Below are 18,585 nucleotides of genomic sequence, written 5' to 3'. Positions count from 1 at the left end.
CCTGTTGTAAGGGAGGACTCAGATGCAAGGAGGATTCGGATAATAACCCTGATGGAAGGGGGGATTCCTAAGGCAGACGTAAAAGGGGCTCTGATGGGGACCCCAATGTAAGGGTAGACTTTGATGGGGACCCTAAGGAAAGGTGGGACTCTTATATGGATTCTGATGTAACACAAATGATAAATAAATCAGTGCAAAACAATAACTTCTAAACAAATTACTAGCAGCTGGACATTTAGGGTCAAAATATCAAATCCCAGAAACAAACTATCAATAAAAATCAGTGCAGCGCTCAACACAAACAAACAACAGTATATATGGAAAGTCCCATGTAGTGATAAAAGTGCTCCAAAAGTCCCATGCAGTGATATAAGTGCTCCAAAATAACACTCTTGAGTGATCAGGTGCCAGAGTTCCTCCACCAATATTGCAAGCCTCTCACCTCAAAGGGCGACCCCTGAAATATCAGATAAGTCTAAATACGCTTGTCGCCTTTAAGGCAGATAGAACTCTCCAACATGGATCTCCAATGGAGCCGTATATATCCAAGACAGGAACAGACCATAAGTAGATTTCACATCCTTCCAGGTAAATCATCCCAGGACTCCCCAACAGGTGTCATATAAAATAGAACATATATATAGTGCTCTCCGTTTGTGAATAAAATGCTTTAATAAAGTAAAAGGGGCTTACATAGACAGAACAGTAACCCAGTGCAAGGCGATGCTAGTCTATGTACACAATGGATGACAAGATGACTACGGGTGACGTCAGATGCTTCCCTCCCCCTCCTTACGCGTTACGTCCCATGGGCGAGACTTCTTCAGCGGATACTATCTGTATGGAAGGCGAGGGGAGCATTTGATGTCACCCGCTGTAACGGATCCATACGGATAGTATCCACTAAAGAAGTCCTGCCCATGGGACGTAACGCATACGGAGGAGGAGGGGAGCACCCGCAGTCATCCTGTCTCTCCATTGTGTACATACACTAGCATCCCCTTGCACTGGGTTACAGTCTACGTAAGCCTCTTTTACTTTATTAAAGAATTTTATTCACAAACTATATATATATGTTTTACCTTATATGATACCTGTTTGGGAGTCCTGGAGTGATTTGCCTGGAAGGACGTGGTATCTCCTTATGGTCTGTTCCTGTCTTGGATATGTCTGGCTCCATTGGGGATCCATGCTGGAGAGTTTTACCTGCCTTAAAGGTGACAAGCGTATTTAGACCTATCTGTTCATTCAGGGGTCTCCCTTTGAGGTGAGAGGCTTGCAATATTGGTGGAGGAACTCTGCCACCTGATCAATCAAGAGCGTTATTTTGGAGCACTTATATCACTGCATGGGACTTTTGGAGCACCTATATCACTGCATGGGACTTTGCAGCACTTATATCACTGCATGGGACTTTGCAGCACTTATATCACTGCATGGGACTTTGCAGCACTTATATCATTGCATGGGACTTTTGGAGCACTTATATCACTGCATGGGACTTTGGAGCACTTATATCACTGCATGGGACTTTGCAGCACTTATATCATTGCATGGGACTTTTGGAGCACTTATATTACTGCATGGGACTTTCCATATATGCTGTTAGTTGTTTGTTTGTGTTGAGCGCTGCACTGATTTTTATTGAGGATTCTGATGTAAGGCTGAACTCTCATGGGGACCCTGATGTAAGAGGGACTCCTAAGGCAGATTGGGAAGTAAGGGGGCTCTGAGGTGGACCCTGATGTAAGGTTTAACTCTTATATGGACTCTAAGCGGGACCCTGATTTGTATCCTTATATACATTATATATACAGTAATTCACTTTAAAGCAAATTTCTAATAAAATAATTCTACAGACTAAGCATTCCTATCACGTTTGTTTTGTGGAGTACTTGTATTGTCAGCCAAATTAAATGTTCCCTTCCATTAAACAAAATACATTTTCCCCATGGGGGGGGGGGGGGGACAGGCCCATGATACCTCCTCCCAGCACTCTTCCATCATATGAGTGACTCAGACAGCAATAAAAGTAAGATAGAAGAACGGAAATAAAATTGAAGTGTTAAAATTGGTTACAGGGCAGAGGTGAGCTGTATGAGATGTGATGGGATTTATGTCCACTGTAACGGAGTATGAGAAATCCACTCATCACATAAAAAACATATCCAGACTCTTACCAGCTTCTCCAGGAAAATGACCAGGTCCTATAAAAGACAAAATAAAAATTCCAATATTGTAGGTTGCAAAAAAAATAAAAAAAAAATAAATAAAAAAAGACAGGCCTCTATGCCACGCACCTTGCAGAGTTCTTGCTGGGAATACTCTTCTATTTCTAAAAAAATATATTAAAATTATATATAAAACAGACAAATATTTCTGTGAGGAAATAAATAATATATATATATTTATTTAAAAAAGAAATAAACATTTATTTAAAAATATATAAAAAAAAAATGTACAACATATATACATTATATATACACTGTGTGTGGGTATAAATATATATATAATAAAATAATGAAAATGGGAAGGTTTTAGTTGAACATTTCTTTAGCATGGAGTCTATATAAGAGGTCTCCAAACTTTCTCAACCAAGGGCCAATTTATTGTCCTTCAGACTTTAGGAAACCCAGACTGTGGGCAGTGGGAGTAGAAAATGTCCTTGGGTCACTGGGAGGAGTGTCCCATCTTTGGTATTAGGGGGAGGAATAGTGCCTCATCACTGGTGTCAGTAGGAGAAATAATGCTCCATCATTGGTTTCAGTGGGAGGAATAGCGTCCCATTATTGGTGTGAATGGGAGAAATAGTGCTCCTTTGTTGGTGTCAGTGGGAGGAATTGTGCTTTATCATTGGTGTCAGCGGAGGAAATAGTGCCCCTTTGATTGTGGGAGGAATAGTGCCCCATCATTGGTGTCAGTGAGGGAAATAGTGCCCCATTGTTGGTGTCAGTGCGGGAACTAGTGCCCAATCATTAGTGTCAGGGGGAGAAACAGTGCCCCTTTGTTTGTGTCAGTAGGAGGAATAGTACCCCATCATTGGTATCAGGAGGAATATTGCCCTATCATTGGTGTCAGTGGGAGAAATAGTGCCCCATGATTGGTGTCAGTGGGAGAAATAGTGCTTCTTTGTTGGTGTCAGTGGGAGGAATTGTGCTCCATCATTAGTGTCAGTGGGGGAAACAGTGCCCCTTTGTTTGTGTCAATAGAAGAAATATTCCCCCTGTTGTCGGTGTCAGTGGCAGGAATAGTGCCCCATCATTGGTGTCCGTGGGGGAAATAATGCCCCTTTGTTGGTGTCAGTGGGAGGAATTGTGCCCTATCATTGGTGTCAGTGGGGGAAATAGTGCCCCTTTGTTGGTGTCAGTGGGAGGAATAGTGCCCTAAGAGTCGGATAAAAGCAAGCAAAGGGCCACATCCAGCCCCTGGGCTGCAGTTTGGAGACCACTGGTCTATATTATAGAGGAGAATGTATTTATTCTATAATATATATATATATATATATATATATATACACACACACACACACACACAGTATCTCACAAAAGTGAGTACACCCCTCACATTTTTGTAAATATTTTATTCTATCTTTTCATGTGACAACACTGAAGAAATGACACTTTGTTACAATGTAAAGTAGTGAGTGTACAGCTTGTATAACAGTGTAAATTTGATGTCCCCTCAAAATAACTCAACACACAGTCATTAATGTCTAAACCACTGGCAACAAAAGTGAGTACACCCCTAAGTAAAAATGTCCAAATTGGCCCAAAGTGTCAATATTTTGTGTGGCCACCATTATTTTCCAGCACTGCCTTAACCCTCTTGCGCATGAAGTTCACCAGAGCTTCACAGGTTGTCACTGAAGTCCTCTTCCACTCCTCCATGATGACATCACAGAGCTGGTGGATATTAGATACCTTGCGCTCCTCCACCTTCCATTTGAGGATGCCCCACAGATGCTCAATAGGGTTTAGGTCTGGAGACATGCTTGTCCATCATCTTTACCCTCAGCTTCTTTAGCAATGCAGTGGTCACCTTGAAGGTGTGTTTGGGGTTGTTATCATGGAATACTGCCCTGCGGACCAGTCTCTGAAGGGAGGGGATCATGCTCTGCTTCAGTATGTCACAGTACATGTTGGCATTCATGGTTCCCTTAATTAACTGTAGCTCCCCAGGGCTCCCCAGGGCCCCAGCCTCCCTCCATACCTGCTAATGAAATTTTGACCTAAAAACCTTTCTAGTTTCATTGGATATCTTCTTTTAGACCCTGTCACCACTGTTTCTCTGTGGTTCTCTATGCAATGCAGGCAGATTATGGCAGGTGGAAGAGGTCAGCAGGGTGCTGTTCGTAGCATTGATGTCATTATATTACAATGTGTACAGAAACATGCCAGACAGGACAGCAGCTTCAAGTAAGTTTAAAATTCATTAACAAAACTGCTTGTATGACTCTTCCCTAAATCTCATGCGCTTTGAATGATTGAGCATTTATAATGCAAGCAAATATAAAAAGAGATATGTCACTCACCATATGGAGCGGAGGAATCCCCGTATCCCTTCATATCTAGAGCTATAACCCGGTACCCTGCGTCAGCCAGAGCTGGCAGCTGCATGCAAGAGAAATGTTATGTGCGTTATTTATGCCTGAAAGCCACAAGCCGAGCACCACAGCAGCACTTAAAGCAGGACTCTGCCTTTAAAAATCCTTGAATAGTGGGACGTATGTTGATGAGCTTTTGTTCAACGTCAGATGTGTTTTTCTCTATAAAGTCTAGGGAGTGCAAAAAACACTTTCGGACCTCCCCTCCTCCCCCCTGCAATCCCCCACCCCCCCCAAAAAAAACAAACAAAAAAAACAGATGCATGCAGCTCTGCATACTAAATTTAAAACACAATGGATAAAAAATGGATATTTGTCTTACCGTAAAATCCTTTTCTCTGATGTTCATTGACAGACACAGCTCCATATCTTCTTTGACTCTGGGGTTATGCTGCTCTCCATAGGAGTAGGACTAGGTGGAAACATAACTTGACTACGCCCCTGGGGCCGCCCTAGGGGGTATACTTCCTACTTCCTGCTGTAGGACTTCAGGTTGTAACAAGCACTATCAGAAGAATACATACCGTATATACTCGAGTATAGGCCGACTTTTTCAGCATGTTTTTTTATGCTGAAAAAGCCCCCCTCGGCTTATCCTCGAGTCACGGTCTTACTTACCTTTTCCCCAGTCAGTGCACATGCACACGTTCAGCTATTCCCGGGCAGACGGCACATGCGCGGTGACGTGTTGGCGTCGGGTGGTGCCACCCGACGTAAGGCGGAAAGGTAAGTGAGACTCCTCTGCAGCCCCTGCATCTCCTCAGGAGATTCAGTGCTGCAGGCATGGTACAGGAGATTCTCCTGTACCATGCTCGCAGCACTGCATCTCCTGTGCCATGCCTATGCCATGCCTGTACCATCTCCTGTGCCATGCCTGTACTATCTCCTGTGCCATGCCTGAACCATTTCCTGTGCCATGCCTGTACCATCTCCTGTACCATGCCTGTACCATCTCCTGTACCATGCCTCTACCATCTCCTGTGCCATGCCTGAACCATTTCCTGTGCCATGCCTGTACCATTTCCTGTGCCATTCCTGAACTATTTCCTGTGCCATCTCCTGTGCCATGCCTGTACCATTTCCTGTGCCATGCCTGAACCATTTCCTGTGCCATCTCCTGTGCCATGCCTGTACCATTTCCTGTGCCATGCCTGAACCATCTCCTGTGCCATGTCTGTACCATCTCCTGTACCATGCCTGAACCATTTCCTGTGCCATCTCCTGTGCCATGCCTGTACCATTTCCTGTGCTATGCCTGTACCATCTCCTGTGCCATGCCTGTACCATCTCCTGTGCCATGCCTGTACCATCTCCTGTACCATGCATGAAACATCTCCTGTACCATCTCCTGTATGATGCCCACAGCCCTGCATCTCCTGTACCATGTCTGCAGCTCCTGCACCATGCCCCCAGCCCCTGTTTTGGATCCAGTAGCTGCTGCATTTCCCACCCTAGGCTAATACTTGAGTCAATAAGCTTTCCCGTTTTTTGGGGTAAAATTAGGTGCCTCAGCTTATATTCAGGTTGGCTTATACTCGAGTACATACGGTAACTCAATTCAACAGAGGGGTGGGTGCGGTGTCCGCCAATGAACATCAGAGAAAAGGATTTTACGGTAAGACAAAAATCCAGTTTTCTCTTTCGCTCATTGATGGACACAGCTTCATGTCTTCTTTGACTCTGGGGATGTCCCAAAGCAGTGTCAACATGAGGGGTGGAAAAAAAAACACAAAAATGCACATAATTTCAGGAGCTCAACCGGGAACAACTGGAGCTCACCACCCAGAAAGAAAACCCCTCAAGAGGCAGGAGCCTCTGCAACAGTGGCCTGCAAAACCTTGCGGCCAAATACAGCATCTGCAGATGCGAATACATCCACCTTGTAAAACTTGGTTGAATGTATGCACAGATGACCATGTGTACACCTGATCCACTGACGCCTGATAACGGAAGGCCCAAGAGGCACTGAGCACCCCTGTAGAATGCGCCTTAACAGGGAAAGGAGGAACCTAACCCTTAATGGAATAGGCCTGCACTACCGCCTGCCTGATCCATCTGGAAATGGTCGCAGCAGATGTGGCCTGCCGCTTACGAGATCCATCCGTAAGGACAAACAAGGAATCCGATTTCCAAATCGCCTCAGTTGCCGCCAGGTACACCTTAATTGCCTGAACCACATCCAGGGAATGTAAAGCAATTTCTTAAGGATGCTTAGGGCACAAGGAGGGCAACACAATGTCATCATTCAAGTGGAAACCCAAGACGACCTTAGGAAGGAACGACTGACATGGACGTAGCACCACTGCCAGGACCGCAGATCCCAGCAGGGAACCAGGTCCTTACTCCTGACTAGGCAGAAAAAACTGAAGTCCTATAGCAGGAAGTGGGAAGTATAGGGTGGCCCAAGGGGCGTAGTCAAGTTTTGTTTCCACCTAGTCCTACTCCTATGGAGAGCAGCATTACCCCAGAGTCAAAGAAGATATGAAGCTGTGTCTGTCAATGAACGAAAGAGAAATAAATATATTGTGGCCCAATTGAAACTTGGTTCCACTTCCAGCGTGGTATTCCAGATCTAAGAATTCAGTGCTTCTGTTTTGAAATTTGAAAAATAATAACTCCAAAATGCCTATAGCTACAGACGTGGAAGAGGCCTTGTTTTAAAGGTTTTTCTCTGCTCGTTCAGAATACGTAAATACTTTGGTATGCATCGTCTGGGTACAGGTTTTCTTTAAGCAGGAGCCTAAACATTTATATTTTGTTTGGAATTTGTCCTATAAAAAGATAGCAGTGCACATTGTGTGTCTAGGCACTCCTGTTCTGTATCCTCAAATCTGTATATCTGTAGAGTGAGATCATACAAGGTCCTGCTGTCTCTGACTACGAGGTTACTCAGACTGGAAGTGAGATTTGGTGACATCATTATTGTGCTGATTAATGTTCTCCTTGCTGGAGAAGAAGCTCTACCTGAGGACCTGCAGTGCAAGAATCTCCTTGCTACTGATTCATTTCTTGAGGCCCTAAAATTCCAGGGCAGTACTAATATCCCCTAAATGACCTCTTTTTTTGGAGAGTAGATAGTCCAAGATATTTAGTAAGAGGCATGTTGAGTTCTGTGATTTCCATTCAAAAATCCCCTTTGGCTGTCAAAAAAACACGCTTTTAGGGGGTGGCTTTATCATCGCTGAATGCCTGTTAAACGCTCCTGTACTGTCCTCTGAAAAGCATTCCATCAGGGATCGCTTTTTAGAAACCAAGGCAGGTGTAAACTAAGCTTCAGGCTCTTGAATTAACATGAGAATGCAAAACAGGAGTTCAAATCCGGACATTCACTATTGTCAAAAGTATTGGGACGCCTGCCTTTACACACACATTAACTTTAATGGCATCCGAATCTTAGTCCGTAATGTTCAATATTGAGTTGGGCTGCCTTTTGCAGCTACAACAGCTTCAACTCTTCTGGAAAGGCTGTCCACTAGATTTAGGAGTGTGTCTATGGGAATGTTTGACCATTTTTCCAGAAGCGCATTTGTGAGCTCAGCTCGAATTCATCCCAAATATGTTCTATCTAGTTGAGGCCAGTCAAGTTCCTCCACCCTAAATTCACTCATCCATGCTTTTATGGACCTTGCTTTGCGCCCTGGTACGAAGTTATGTTGGAACCGGAAGGGGCCATCCCCAAACTGTTCCCACAAAGTTGGGAGCATGAAATTGTTCAAAATGTCTTGGTATGCTGATGCCTTAAGAGTTCCCTTCACTGGAACTAAGGGGCTATGCCAAACCCCTGAAAAAAAACCCCACACAATAATCCCCCCTCCACCAAATGATTTGGACCAGTACACAAAGCAAGGTCCATAAAGACATGGATGAGCGAGTTTGGGGTGGAGGAACTTGACTGACCTGCACAGAGCCCTGACTTCAACCCGATAGAACACCTTTGGGATCAATAAGAACTTCTTAACTTCTTGTCCACATCAGTGGCTGACCTCACAAATGGTCAAACATTCCCATAGACACACTCCTAAACCTTGTGGACAGCCTCCCCAGAAGAGTTGAAGCTGTTATAGCTGCAAAGGGTGGGCCAACTCAATATTGAACCCTACGGATTAAGACTAGGATGCCATTAAAGTTCATGAGCGTGTAAAGGCAGGCGTTCCCCAATACATTTGACAATATATTCCAGTATGTGTTAAAAAAAAAAAAACACATTTCGGAAATTCTGAGAGGCTTCCTTCATCAGGGCTACTTTGTATTGCTGACCAGGCCTTGTTATGATCACACTTAGAATGGTTTATTCATTACCTGATACCTCCAGGAGTACCAGCTCTCTGGAAAGCCATGACACAGACAGATGGCTGGTCCGTTCCCCATCTGTACATAATGCAGCTTCACACCAGGCTGAAGGACACAAAGAAAAGAGTTAAACATTGTAACAGCACCAATCCAACAAACAATGACAGTCCATGCGTCAAATAACAAGATACACCATGTAATTGTCAGAATGTCAGCCAAAAAAGCAGAACAAGGTGTTAAAATAAGAATCAGAATCTAATAAAATCGCAAAGTGCAGACAATGAACATTTTTATCGCCTTTCTGTTCAACAGCAGAGCAGACAACCCAATCTGTGACAACTCCACAAATTATGAAGTCTTTTCATTGAAAAAAAAGGAAAAAGTACTGGTTTGGATTTCACTGTACCCGTTGTGCTGTACTGTGCAAATTGTGACAAAACCAAAAACAATAAGGCCATCAGGAAGCCTATCAGGTCAGAAAAAACAGAGGGGTGGGTGGGCTGACTTGTTTTATTAAGGTCCAGGACAGGAGGCAATCATCTTGGCTCAGGCTTTGCTACCTTGAGTCTCATAGCTGTATATCTACAGTGTGAGATCACCTAGGGCAGCGGTCGCCAACCAGTGGTCCAAGGACCATGAGAAAATATTGGTGGTTCCCAGGGGTTCTGCTGCAAATCAACATTGTCAATACTGTCAGAGCAGTAAGAAGCTGAGGGTAAAGGTGATGGACAGGCCAAGCATGTTTCCAGGTCTAAACCCTATTGAGCATCTGTGGGGCATCCTCAAACGGAAGGTGGAGGAGCGCAAGGTCTCTAACATCCACCAGCTCTGTGATGTCATCATGGAGGAGTGGAAGAGGACTCCAGTAGCAACCTGTGAAGCTCTGGTGAACTCCATGCCCAAGAGGGTTAAGGCAGTGCTGGGAAATAATGGTGACCACACAAAATATTGACACTTTGGGCCCATTTGGACATTTTCACTTAGGGGTGTACTCACTTTTTTTGCCAGCGGTTTAGACATTAATGGCTGTGTGTTGAGTTATTTTGAGGGGGGACAGCAAATTTACACTGTTATACAAGCTGTACACTCACTACTTTACATTGTAGCAAAGTGTCATTTCTTCAGTGTTGTCACATGAAAAGATAGAATAAAATATTTACAAAAATTAGAGGGGTGTACTCATTTTTGTGAGATACTGTGTATTTGTGCACATATAGAAAACGGGCATATAATATGTCCTTCATATGTGTATATCTATAGGAGCATGAAGAAATAAATATGAATGTCTACTCATATACGTGCGAACAATCTAGGGCTTTTAATAGACGGGAAAAATTCCATATCTGGGAATAAGAAAATGCAACTAAAAAACAATACACACATATTCTATATGTATGTATACGAATATTTACTAATGTAAAAATAATATACTGTATAAACAAAATCTGTCTGAAATTCTCAAACCCATACTCACAAAAGATGGTCTTGATGGAGCACGTATACGAGTAGACGTTTATATTTATTTCCTCATGCTCCTATAGATATACACATACAGTGGGTACGGAAAGTATTCAGACCCCCTTAAATGTTTCACTCTATGTTATATTGCAGCCATTTGCTAAAATAATTTAGGTTCATTCTTCTTCCTCATGAATGTACACATAGCACCCCATACTGACAGAAAAACACAGAATTGTTGACATTGTTGCAGATTTATTAAAAAAGAAAAACTGAAATATCACATGGTCCTAAGTATTCAGACCCTTTGCTGTGACACTCATATATTTAACTCAGGTGCTTTCCATTTCTTCTGATCATCCTTGAGATGGTTCTACACCTTCATTTGAGTCCAGCTGTGTTTGATTATACTGGTTGGACTTAATTAGGAAAGCCACACACCTGTCTATATAAGACCTTCCAGATCACAATGCATGTCAGAGCAAATGAGAATCACGAGGTCAAAGGAACTGCCTGAAGAGCTCAGAGACAGAATTGTGGCAAGGCACAGATCTGGCCAAGGTTACAAAAAGATTTCTAGTGCACTTAAGGTTCCTAAGAGCACAGTGGCCTCCATAATCCTCAAATGGAAGACGTTTGGGACGACCAGAACCCTTCCTAGAGCTGGCCGTCCGGCCAAACTGAGCTATCGGGGGAGAAGAGCCTTGGTGAGAGAGGTAAAGAAGAACCCAAAGATCACTGTGGCTGAGCTCCAGAGATGCAGTCAGGAGATGGGAGAAAGTTGTAGAAAGTCAACCATCACTGTAGCCCTCCACCAGTCGGGGCTTTATGGCAGAGTGGCCCGAATGAAGCCTCTCCTCAGTGTAAGACACATGAAAGCCCGCATAGAGTTTGCTAAAAAAAACACCTGAAGGACTCCAAGATGGTGAGAAATAAGATTCTCTGGTCTGATGAGACCAAAATAGAACTTTTTGGCCTTAATTCTAAGCGGTATGTGTGGATAAAACCAGGCACTGCTCATCACCTGTCCAATACAGTCCCAACAGTGAAGCATGGTGGTGGCAGCATCATGGTGTGGGGTGTTTTTCAGCTGCAGGGACAGGACGACTGGTTGCAATCGAGGGAAAGATGAATGCGGCCAAGTACAGGGATATCCTGGACAAAAACCTTCTCCAGAGTGCTCTGGACCTCAGACTGGGCCGAAGGTTTACCTTCCAACAAGACAATGACCCTAAGCACACAGCTAAAATAACGAAGGAGTGGCTTCACAACAACTCCGTGACTGTTCTTGAATGGCCCAGCCAGAGCCCTGACTTAACCACTTTACCACCGGAGGATTTTCCTGCTAAAAGACCAGAGGGTTTTTTGCGTTTTTTTACTGCGTGACTTTAACGGACAATTGCGCGGTCGTGCGACGCTGTACCTAAACGAATTTCACGTCCTTTTTTTCCCACAAACAGAGCTTTCTTTTGGTGGTATTTGATCACCTGTGCGATTTTTTGATCACGCGCTATAAACAAAAAAAGAGCGTAATTTTTGCAAAAACAGCAATATTTTTCACTTTTTTTTATATGAAATTCCCCCAAAAAAAAATGTAAAAATCAAAATTTTTTAACATTTTCGGCCAATTTGTTTTACGCTACCTATGTTTGGTAAAAAAAATCGCAAAAAGCGTATTTTGATTGGTTTGCGCAAAAGTTATCGCGTTTACTAACAAAGGGAAAGATTTTTGTCATTTTTGGTGTTTTTTTTTTTAACGAGTAATGGCGGCGATCTGCGATTTTTTTGCGGTACTGCGACATTGCGGCGGACAGATCGGACCCTTGACTGACATTTTTGACACTTTTGGGGGTACCAGTGACATTACTGCAGTAATCAGTGCTATATATATGCACTGTTACTGCAAAAATGACACTGGCAGGGAAGGGGTTAACAGTATTGGACAGGGAGGGGTTAAGTGTGTCCTAGGGGCGTGATTCTAACTGTGCAGGGACAGGTCTACTAGTGTAAAAACGAAGATCAACAGTTCTACATAGTAGAACTGTCTGATCTTCACTTTTACACAGGGAGAACTGACAGGCGGCTTGTTTACACAAGCCGCTCTGTCTTTCTCCCGCTGTACCGGCGATCGTAGTGTGACCGGCGGACATCGGGTCCGCTAGTCACACTCCCGCACTCCTTCGTGAACGAGCCGAGGCGGGCGCGCGCCTCAGCGGGCGCGCGCCCGCCCGCTATTGGCTCTAGAAGGAGTGACAGGCGAGCGACGTAGACCTACGTCACTCTGCCTGGCCGGGGCCGACTGCCGCAGTAAATATACTGTGCGCAGTCGGCAACCGGTTAAACCCAATTGAGCATCTCTGGAGAGACCTAAAAGTGGCTGTCCACCAATGTTTACCATCCAACCTGACAGAACTGGAGAGGATCTGCAAGGAGGAATGGCAGAGGATCCCCAAATCCAGGTGTGAAAGACTTGTTGCATCTTTCCCAAAAAGACTCCTGGCTGTATTAGATCAAAAGGGGGCTTCTACTAAATACTGAGCAAAGGGTCTGAATACTTAGGACCATGTGATATTTCAGTTTTTCTTTTTTAATAAATCTGCAACAATGTCAACAATTCTGTGTTTTTCTGTCAGTATGGGGTGCTATGTGTACATTCATGAGGAAGAAGAATGAACTTAAATGATTTTAGCAAATGGCTGCAATATAACAAAGAGTGAAAAATTTAAGGGGGTCTGAATACTTTCCGTACCCACTGTATGGAGGACATATATGCCGGTTTTCTATATGTGCACGAATATACTGTACATACACATTTTTTTCCTAATAATTTTATCCTACTATGTTTTACTTGGTTTTATTATTTTTTTCTATATATGTTTTGTAAATTGCTTTTATTGTCAATGTGACTATTTGCTGTATTGTATAATGACCCATTCCCTGTATAACACCCTTAGACCCCTTTCACACTAGCCGTCCGCTCAGATCCGCCTGTCAGTTTTTCAGGCGGATCTGAACGGATGCCCCATGCATCTCTATGGGGCATCGGATGTCAGTGGAGACATGTCCGCTGACATCCGATCCGATCCGGTCCATCAAATCTGGACGGATGGAAACCCTATTTTCCATACGTCCAGCGGATTGGATCGTATGGGATCGAATGAGAATGGACAGGCGGTCCGTTCTCATCCAATTCCCCCATAGAAAACAGCGGAGACCTGACAGCTCTGTCTCCGCACAAAGAGCGGAGACAGAGCTGCCATCTGCCTGCTCAGCGGGGAATCGACACCCCCCTGAGAAAAACTGAGTCCCCCGACAGACTCCCATGTGTGAAAGGGGCCTTATGTTTACTCAAGCCGTAATTGAAATCCTGTCTATTTAAATCCGGCTCCTTTTTGCTTCCGTTACACCTAAAAAAGGAGCGCGCATGCTCAGTACGAGCCTCACGCATGCTCAGAAACACTTTGTGTGCCCTGCTTCCTGGTGATATCACACGCCATCCATCCTGCCTTCCACCACCCTTACCCGGAACGACAAGGAGTGGGCCGGCTTCTCCTTCTGTCATACCGTGGTTCCAGCATACCCGGACAGACATACCGCTTATCCATTTCATCGGGAACCTCATTTTACAGACGAGCGGTTTTATCATGCCCATCATGTGAGTGTTCCATTGTCGCTTCTGCCTAATAAATGTCTCATCAAATACTTCACTTAGAGCAGGGATCCTCAAACTATGGCCCTCCAGCTGTTGCGGAACTACACATCCCATGAGGCATAGTAAAACTCTTACATTCCCAGACATGACTAGGCATGATGGGAATTGTAGTTCCTGAACAACTGGAGGGCCATAGTTTGAAGACCCCTGACTTAGAGGCACTTTTCAGTTTTTTCTTATGCATCAGCCTCACAGAGTTTACTCCACTCTTGAAAAGAGCTTCTGCCCCAAGTGCCTCAGTGTTTTAGACTTTATCCTGGTCCACTTCCTGGATTATTCCCCTTTATTATTATTATTTTTTTTTTTTTGTCAAAACGTTTTACTGAAGTAATGCACATTACAAAATACAAGAACATAGCAGGTACATATAAACATGGAGAACAAGGCTTTGAAATCTTGTAAACTGAAGGTGTGGCATACAGTTAGGCCAGGAACAGGCAACACTACAACAGCCACATGATAGCAGCCCAACCGCAGGCCAGAAAAGCAAAAAAAAAAAAAAAGGAGGACAGGGGGGGAAATGTTGGGATATGCGGAATTCAATTGCGAAGGGTATAACCCTGTCATGTGTCCCCTTTGTAAGCGGAAACCGGGGTAGGAGTACTAAGTCTAGGCTGCGGTGGGGATTCCCTGTCCCCGGCACCCCCAGGGGGAACTTGCTGTACCAAGGAACAGAGAGCCCCCATCAAAAACTGTGTGAATCCCGGCGAAGGCGTTTCGTACATGGGACACCGGTCTATGCTGTTAGCGAGGAGTGAAAGACTACCTTCCGGCAGCCTGGAGTGTTATACAGGGGGGCAGTGATATGGAGGTGGGATGGTATATGGGGGGAGGGGTGGGACATCCTAAAAGGCAAACCACATGAGGGTAGTGAGGGAGGGAAAGAAAGGGGTACATGGTAGAAAGGGGGGAGGGGGGGAAGAAAGCAAGGAGAAGCGAGGTAAGGAGGCCCGAAGGTACCCGTAGGACTATGCCTGTGGCTCCAGGTTGCTACCGTGTGGAAGACTATCGGAGAAAGGGAAAGTATCGGTGATCAAGAGCTCAAATGCTGGAAATCGGGTAACGTCCTGAAATGTATCCAGGGAGCCCAGGTCATGTAGTATTTGTGGTGGGAGTCCCTGGCCTGAGCGACAATATCTTCCATCTGAATCCGGCGCATCCACTCCGCCACGGTAGGGGGAGAAGTGGAGAGCCAATGACACGGCACACACCTTCTTGCCGCATTAATCCGGTGTAACGTGAGAGATTTCTTGTAGCTGGCAAACGATAGGGACGTATGGTGGAGGAGGTATTGCGCCGGAGTGAAGTCAGGCTTGTAGGTAGTGATGCGGGGGATTAAGGCCTGGACCTCCTGCCAAAATGGCCGAATGACAGGGCAGTCCCACCAAATGTGCAATAGAGACCCCCGGATGTTGCCCACAATTCCCCTTTATTATTAAGGACTTTTCCCTTAAACTCTTTATAGGACTTTTGGACTGGCCCTCTAGTGGCATTGCAGGGCTTATTTATCTTGAGCGCTTGAATTCTATACATCAATGACTCATAAAGGACGGGAGCCTGGGAATCAACATGGCAACCAAGCAACTAGCATTTTCAGACGGTACATCATTTTTTTGGGGACGCCTTTTCTTTCGGCTTCGATATTAAAGAAGAGTAAGTTCACCTCCAATGATTCTTACTAAATCAATGTTACATTGAGAAGAGAATCTGAGATGAGAGAAGAATGAAATACACATTTTATCAGTCTCCATATAAAGTGAGATAAATGAAGCCAACACGGGGCTGGAGTCTGTGTCGTTAATAAGTCTTTATTGCACTTTTGACCCCAGTGCTGAAATATTACCCGCAGCACAAAAATATTGAGTCTTTTCATGTGTTTCTGATCAATGCTTCACCCAGCGAGCAGAAAATAATAAGATCCCTTCTGTCCTGCCTGCAATAACCCTGCTAAATGATCAGTAATGAACAGACTACACCAGCTATATATCACCGAGGAGAGGAGACACTGCAAGCAGGCAGATGTAACAAAAGATAAATCTTGAGGTTAAAGGTCACCAGCCTTCCAGAGTCTTCTGGGTCAACAGTATCATGGATTTAAAAAAAGTAGTCTACACTTGTACTTTGCCCATTTAAGGAATGGTATTAGTCATTAATCACTCTTAAGGTCTTCCTATGAGGTCTCACCTCTCTGGGATTGGAAGACTCCTCAGGTCAAGCCGGAGAACATCAATGTACTTAGCATGGTGTGGAGCACAGTTGTGAAGAACTGGAGGGTGAGAGGTCATGTCCTCGGTCTGTCCTAAGTAGCTAGTAGTTGAGAATGCCATGAAACTGGGTTCCCTCCATACCCGTAGAGTGTAGCACTGTTGGCTATGGCCATGTGTCTGGGTTCCCCCAACCTGAAGGAGTATGGGACTGCTAGCTATGGCCCTGAAGGTGGCCTCCTCTGCAATTTTGTGGACAATAGACACAGGAGCACTCCTACATACCAATAAAGAATATCCATAGAAGGAAAGGGGGGTCTCACTCTTATGGTCTCACTGTGTGGCCTGACATCTCTGAGATTAAAAGATTCCTCCAATCAAGACAGAGCATATCAATGTGCAGTATGTAGCAAGGTGCAGTGCAAACCGGACCATCACACCTATGAGCTTGCTGGACATCCCATTCCAAATCCAATAATTAATATAAAGCTGCCCCTCTCTTGCAGCTATAGCAGCCCTAATCTTCTTAGAAGACTTTCAACATGATTTTGGAGTGTTGGTGGGAATTGGTGCCCTTCGGTGAGGTCAGGTACAGACGTTGGAGGACAAGACCTGGCTCACCATTGAAGTTTCAAGTTATACCACATGTGTTCAGTAGGGTTAAGGGCACGTACTGATATTGAATGGGAAGAACTGGTTCACATTCAGAGTTATGATTCATCCCAAAGGTGTTCAGTAGGGTTGACGTTGGAGAAGACCTGGCTCACAATCAGCATTCGAATCCATCCCAAAGGTGTTCAGTAGGGTTGAGGTCAGGTACTGACATTGGATGAGAAGATCTAGCTCACAATCAGCATTCAAATCCATTGCAAAGGTGTTCAGTAGGGTAGAGGTCAGGTACTGATGTTAGTTGAAAAGGCTTGACTCACAATCAGCATTCCAGTCAATTCCAAATGTGATCAGTAGGGCTGAGGTCAGGTACTGATGTTAGATTAGAAAACCTGGCACACAAGCAGCATTCCAAACCATCCCCAAGGTGTTCAGTAGGGCGGAGGTCAGGAAACCGTGCAGGACAATCAAGTTCCTCCACACCAAACTAGTCAAACCATGTCTTTATGGAGTTGGCTTTGTATTCCGGGGCACAGTCATGCTGGAACAGAAAAGGACCTTTCCCAAACTGTTACCACAAGGTTCAAAATGTCTTTGTATGCCATATTTACAGTGCCCCTTACTAGAAACATTTGAACTCAATTGCTGAGAGGGGTATCCACATATAAGTCCTTGTTACATAACCTGAATATCCGCATACATGTAAAAGTTAGCAAGTCTTAGGCAGAGGCATCTGATGGGCATTGAGTAGGTGATATGACACATCTTAACTGATGGTTTAAACCCTGTAAATGCCTCACCAAGCGGTTACAAGTCCTTTGTGGCACGTTGCCATTCACTTGCGGACTGCCACTGTACATTTACTGTGGCAGGGCAGCCGCTGTGCGCCAGATCACGTACCTATTACGTGATCTGACATTTCCAGGTCTTGGGCACACACACAGCATCCGCGACCCGTTCCCACAGTGATACTACACAGCGGGAGTTCTGCAGTGGGTACCGCAGACTCGATGTCTGCTGGCACCCGCCAATTACACAGGGCACAGGTAGAATGAAAACAAGGCAGATTGTCATTCTTTTAGAAGGGAAGGCACAGATCCTGTGTTTCTGCTAAACCAGAACACAGATCTTTGCCTTCCCCTAGTCAAAGCACCTCCCCCACAGAGAGTAAGCACAACCTAGGCACAAAGTTAACCATTTGATCGCCCCTGTGTTGTGGACATTTTATTAGGACTAGTGTGAACTTTTTTATTTACCTTTTTATTATGGCTCCAGTTGTTGGTTTGCTTGCAATACGCTCATTAGAGCGTATGCGGGCAAACCAGCATTGAGAAAAGACTACTGGCAGTGAAAACCGTCCTTTAGATGTGTAGACGCGTTCGCTTTACATAGACATCTCCACCGGCGAACACTCCTTGCGCTATGCTGCAAATCTGTTTGCCGGTATGTTTGTTGCGGTATGGAGTTTAAGGATCAAGCAGCAAGGATATAACCACCAGCGGGGGCCCCTGTATAATGTGCAGATTTGTATGTTCGGCTGGGATATGTTTGCTTTGTGAAGTCAATATAGTTTTGATATCTATCTGCCTTTATGAAGGGATACATGCTCATGTCTTTCTACTGTGCCTGATCACCATAGTGGAAACAGCATGGCTCTTTTCCCTGCAGATAGCCTCACATCTATGGGAACAGTAGTATAATTCTATTAG

The 18,585-nt window shown here is 44.6% G+C and overlaps 1 protein-coding gene across 1 annotated transcript in view; it reads right to left on the bottom strand.

Moving 5' to 3' along the window:
- The window catches only part of EPHX2 (epoxide hydrolase 2), a 178,220-nt gene that overhangs the window by 87,073 nt on the left and 72,562 nt on the right, over positions 1–18,585 (bottom strand). The window contains exons 7-10 of the mRNA XM_082250219.1: positions 8,903–8,998; positions 4,532–4,610; positions 2,301–2,335; positions 2,181–2,207 (exon numbers count right to left, since the gene is read on the bottom strand). Of these exons, the coding sequence (XP_082106345.1) occupies positions 2,181–2,207; positions 2,301–2,335; positions 4,532–4,610; positions 8,903–8,998 (237 nt within the window). The remainder of the gene's footprint in view (positions 1–2,180; positions 2,208–2,300; positions 2,336–4,531; positions 4,611–8,902; positions 8,999–18,585) is intronic.

Source organism: Pelophylax lessonae (assembly GCF_965119305.1).
Source record: "Pelophylax lessonae genome assembly, chromosome: 3".
NCBI lineage: Eukaryota > Metazoa > Chordata > Amphibia > Anura > Ranidae > Pelophylax > Pelophylax lessonae.
The sequence above is the reverse complement of the archived record's forward strand: the minus strand, read 5'-3'. Positions and strand labels throughout refer to the sequence as shown.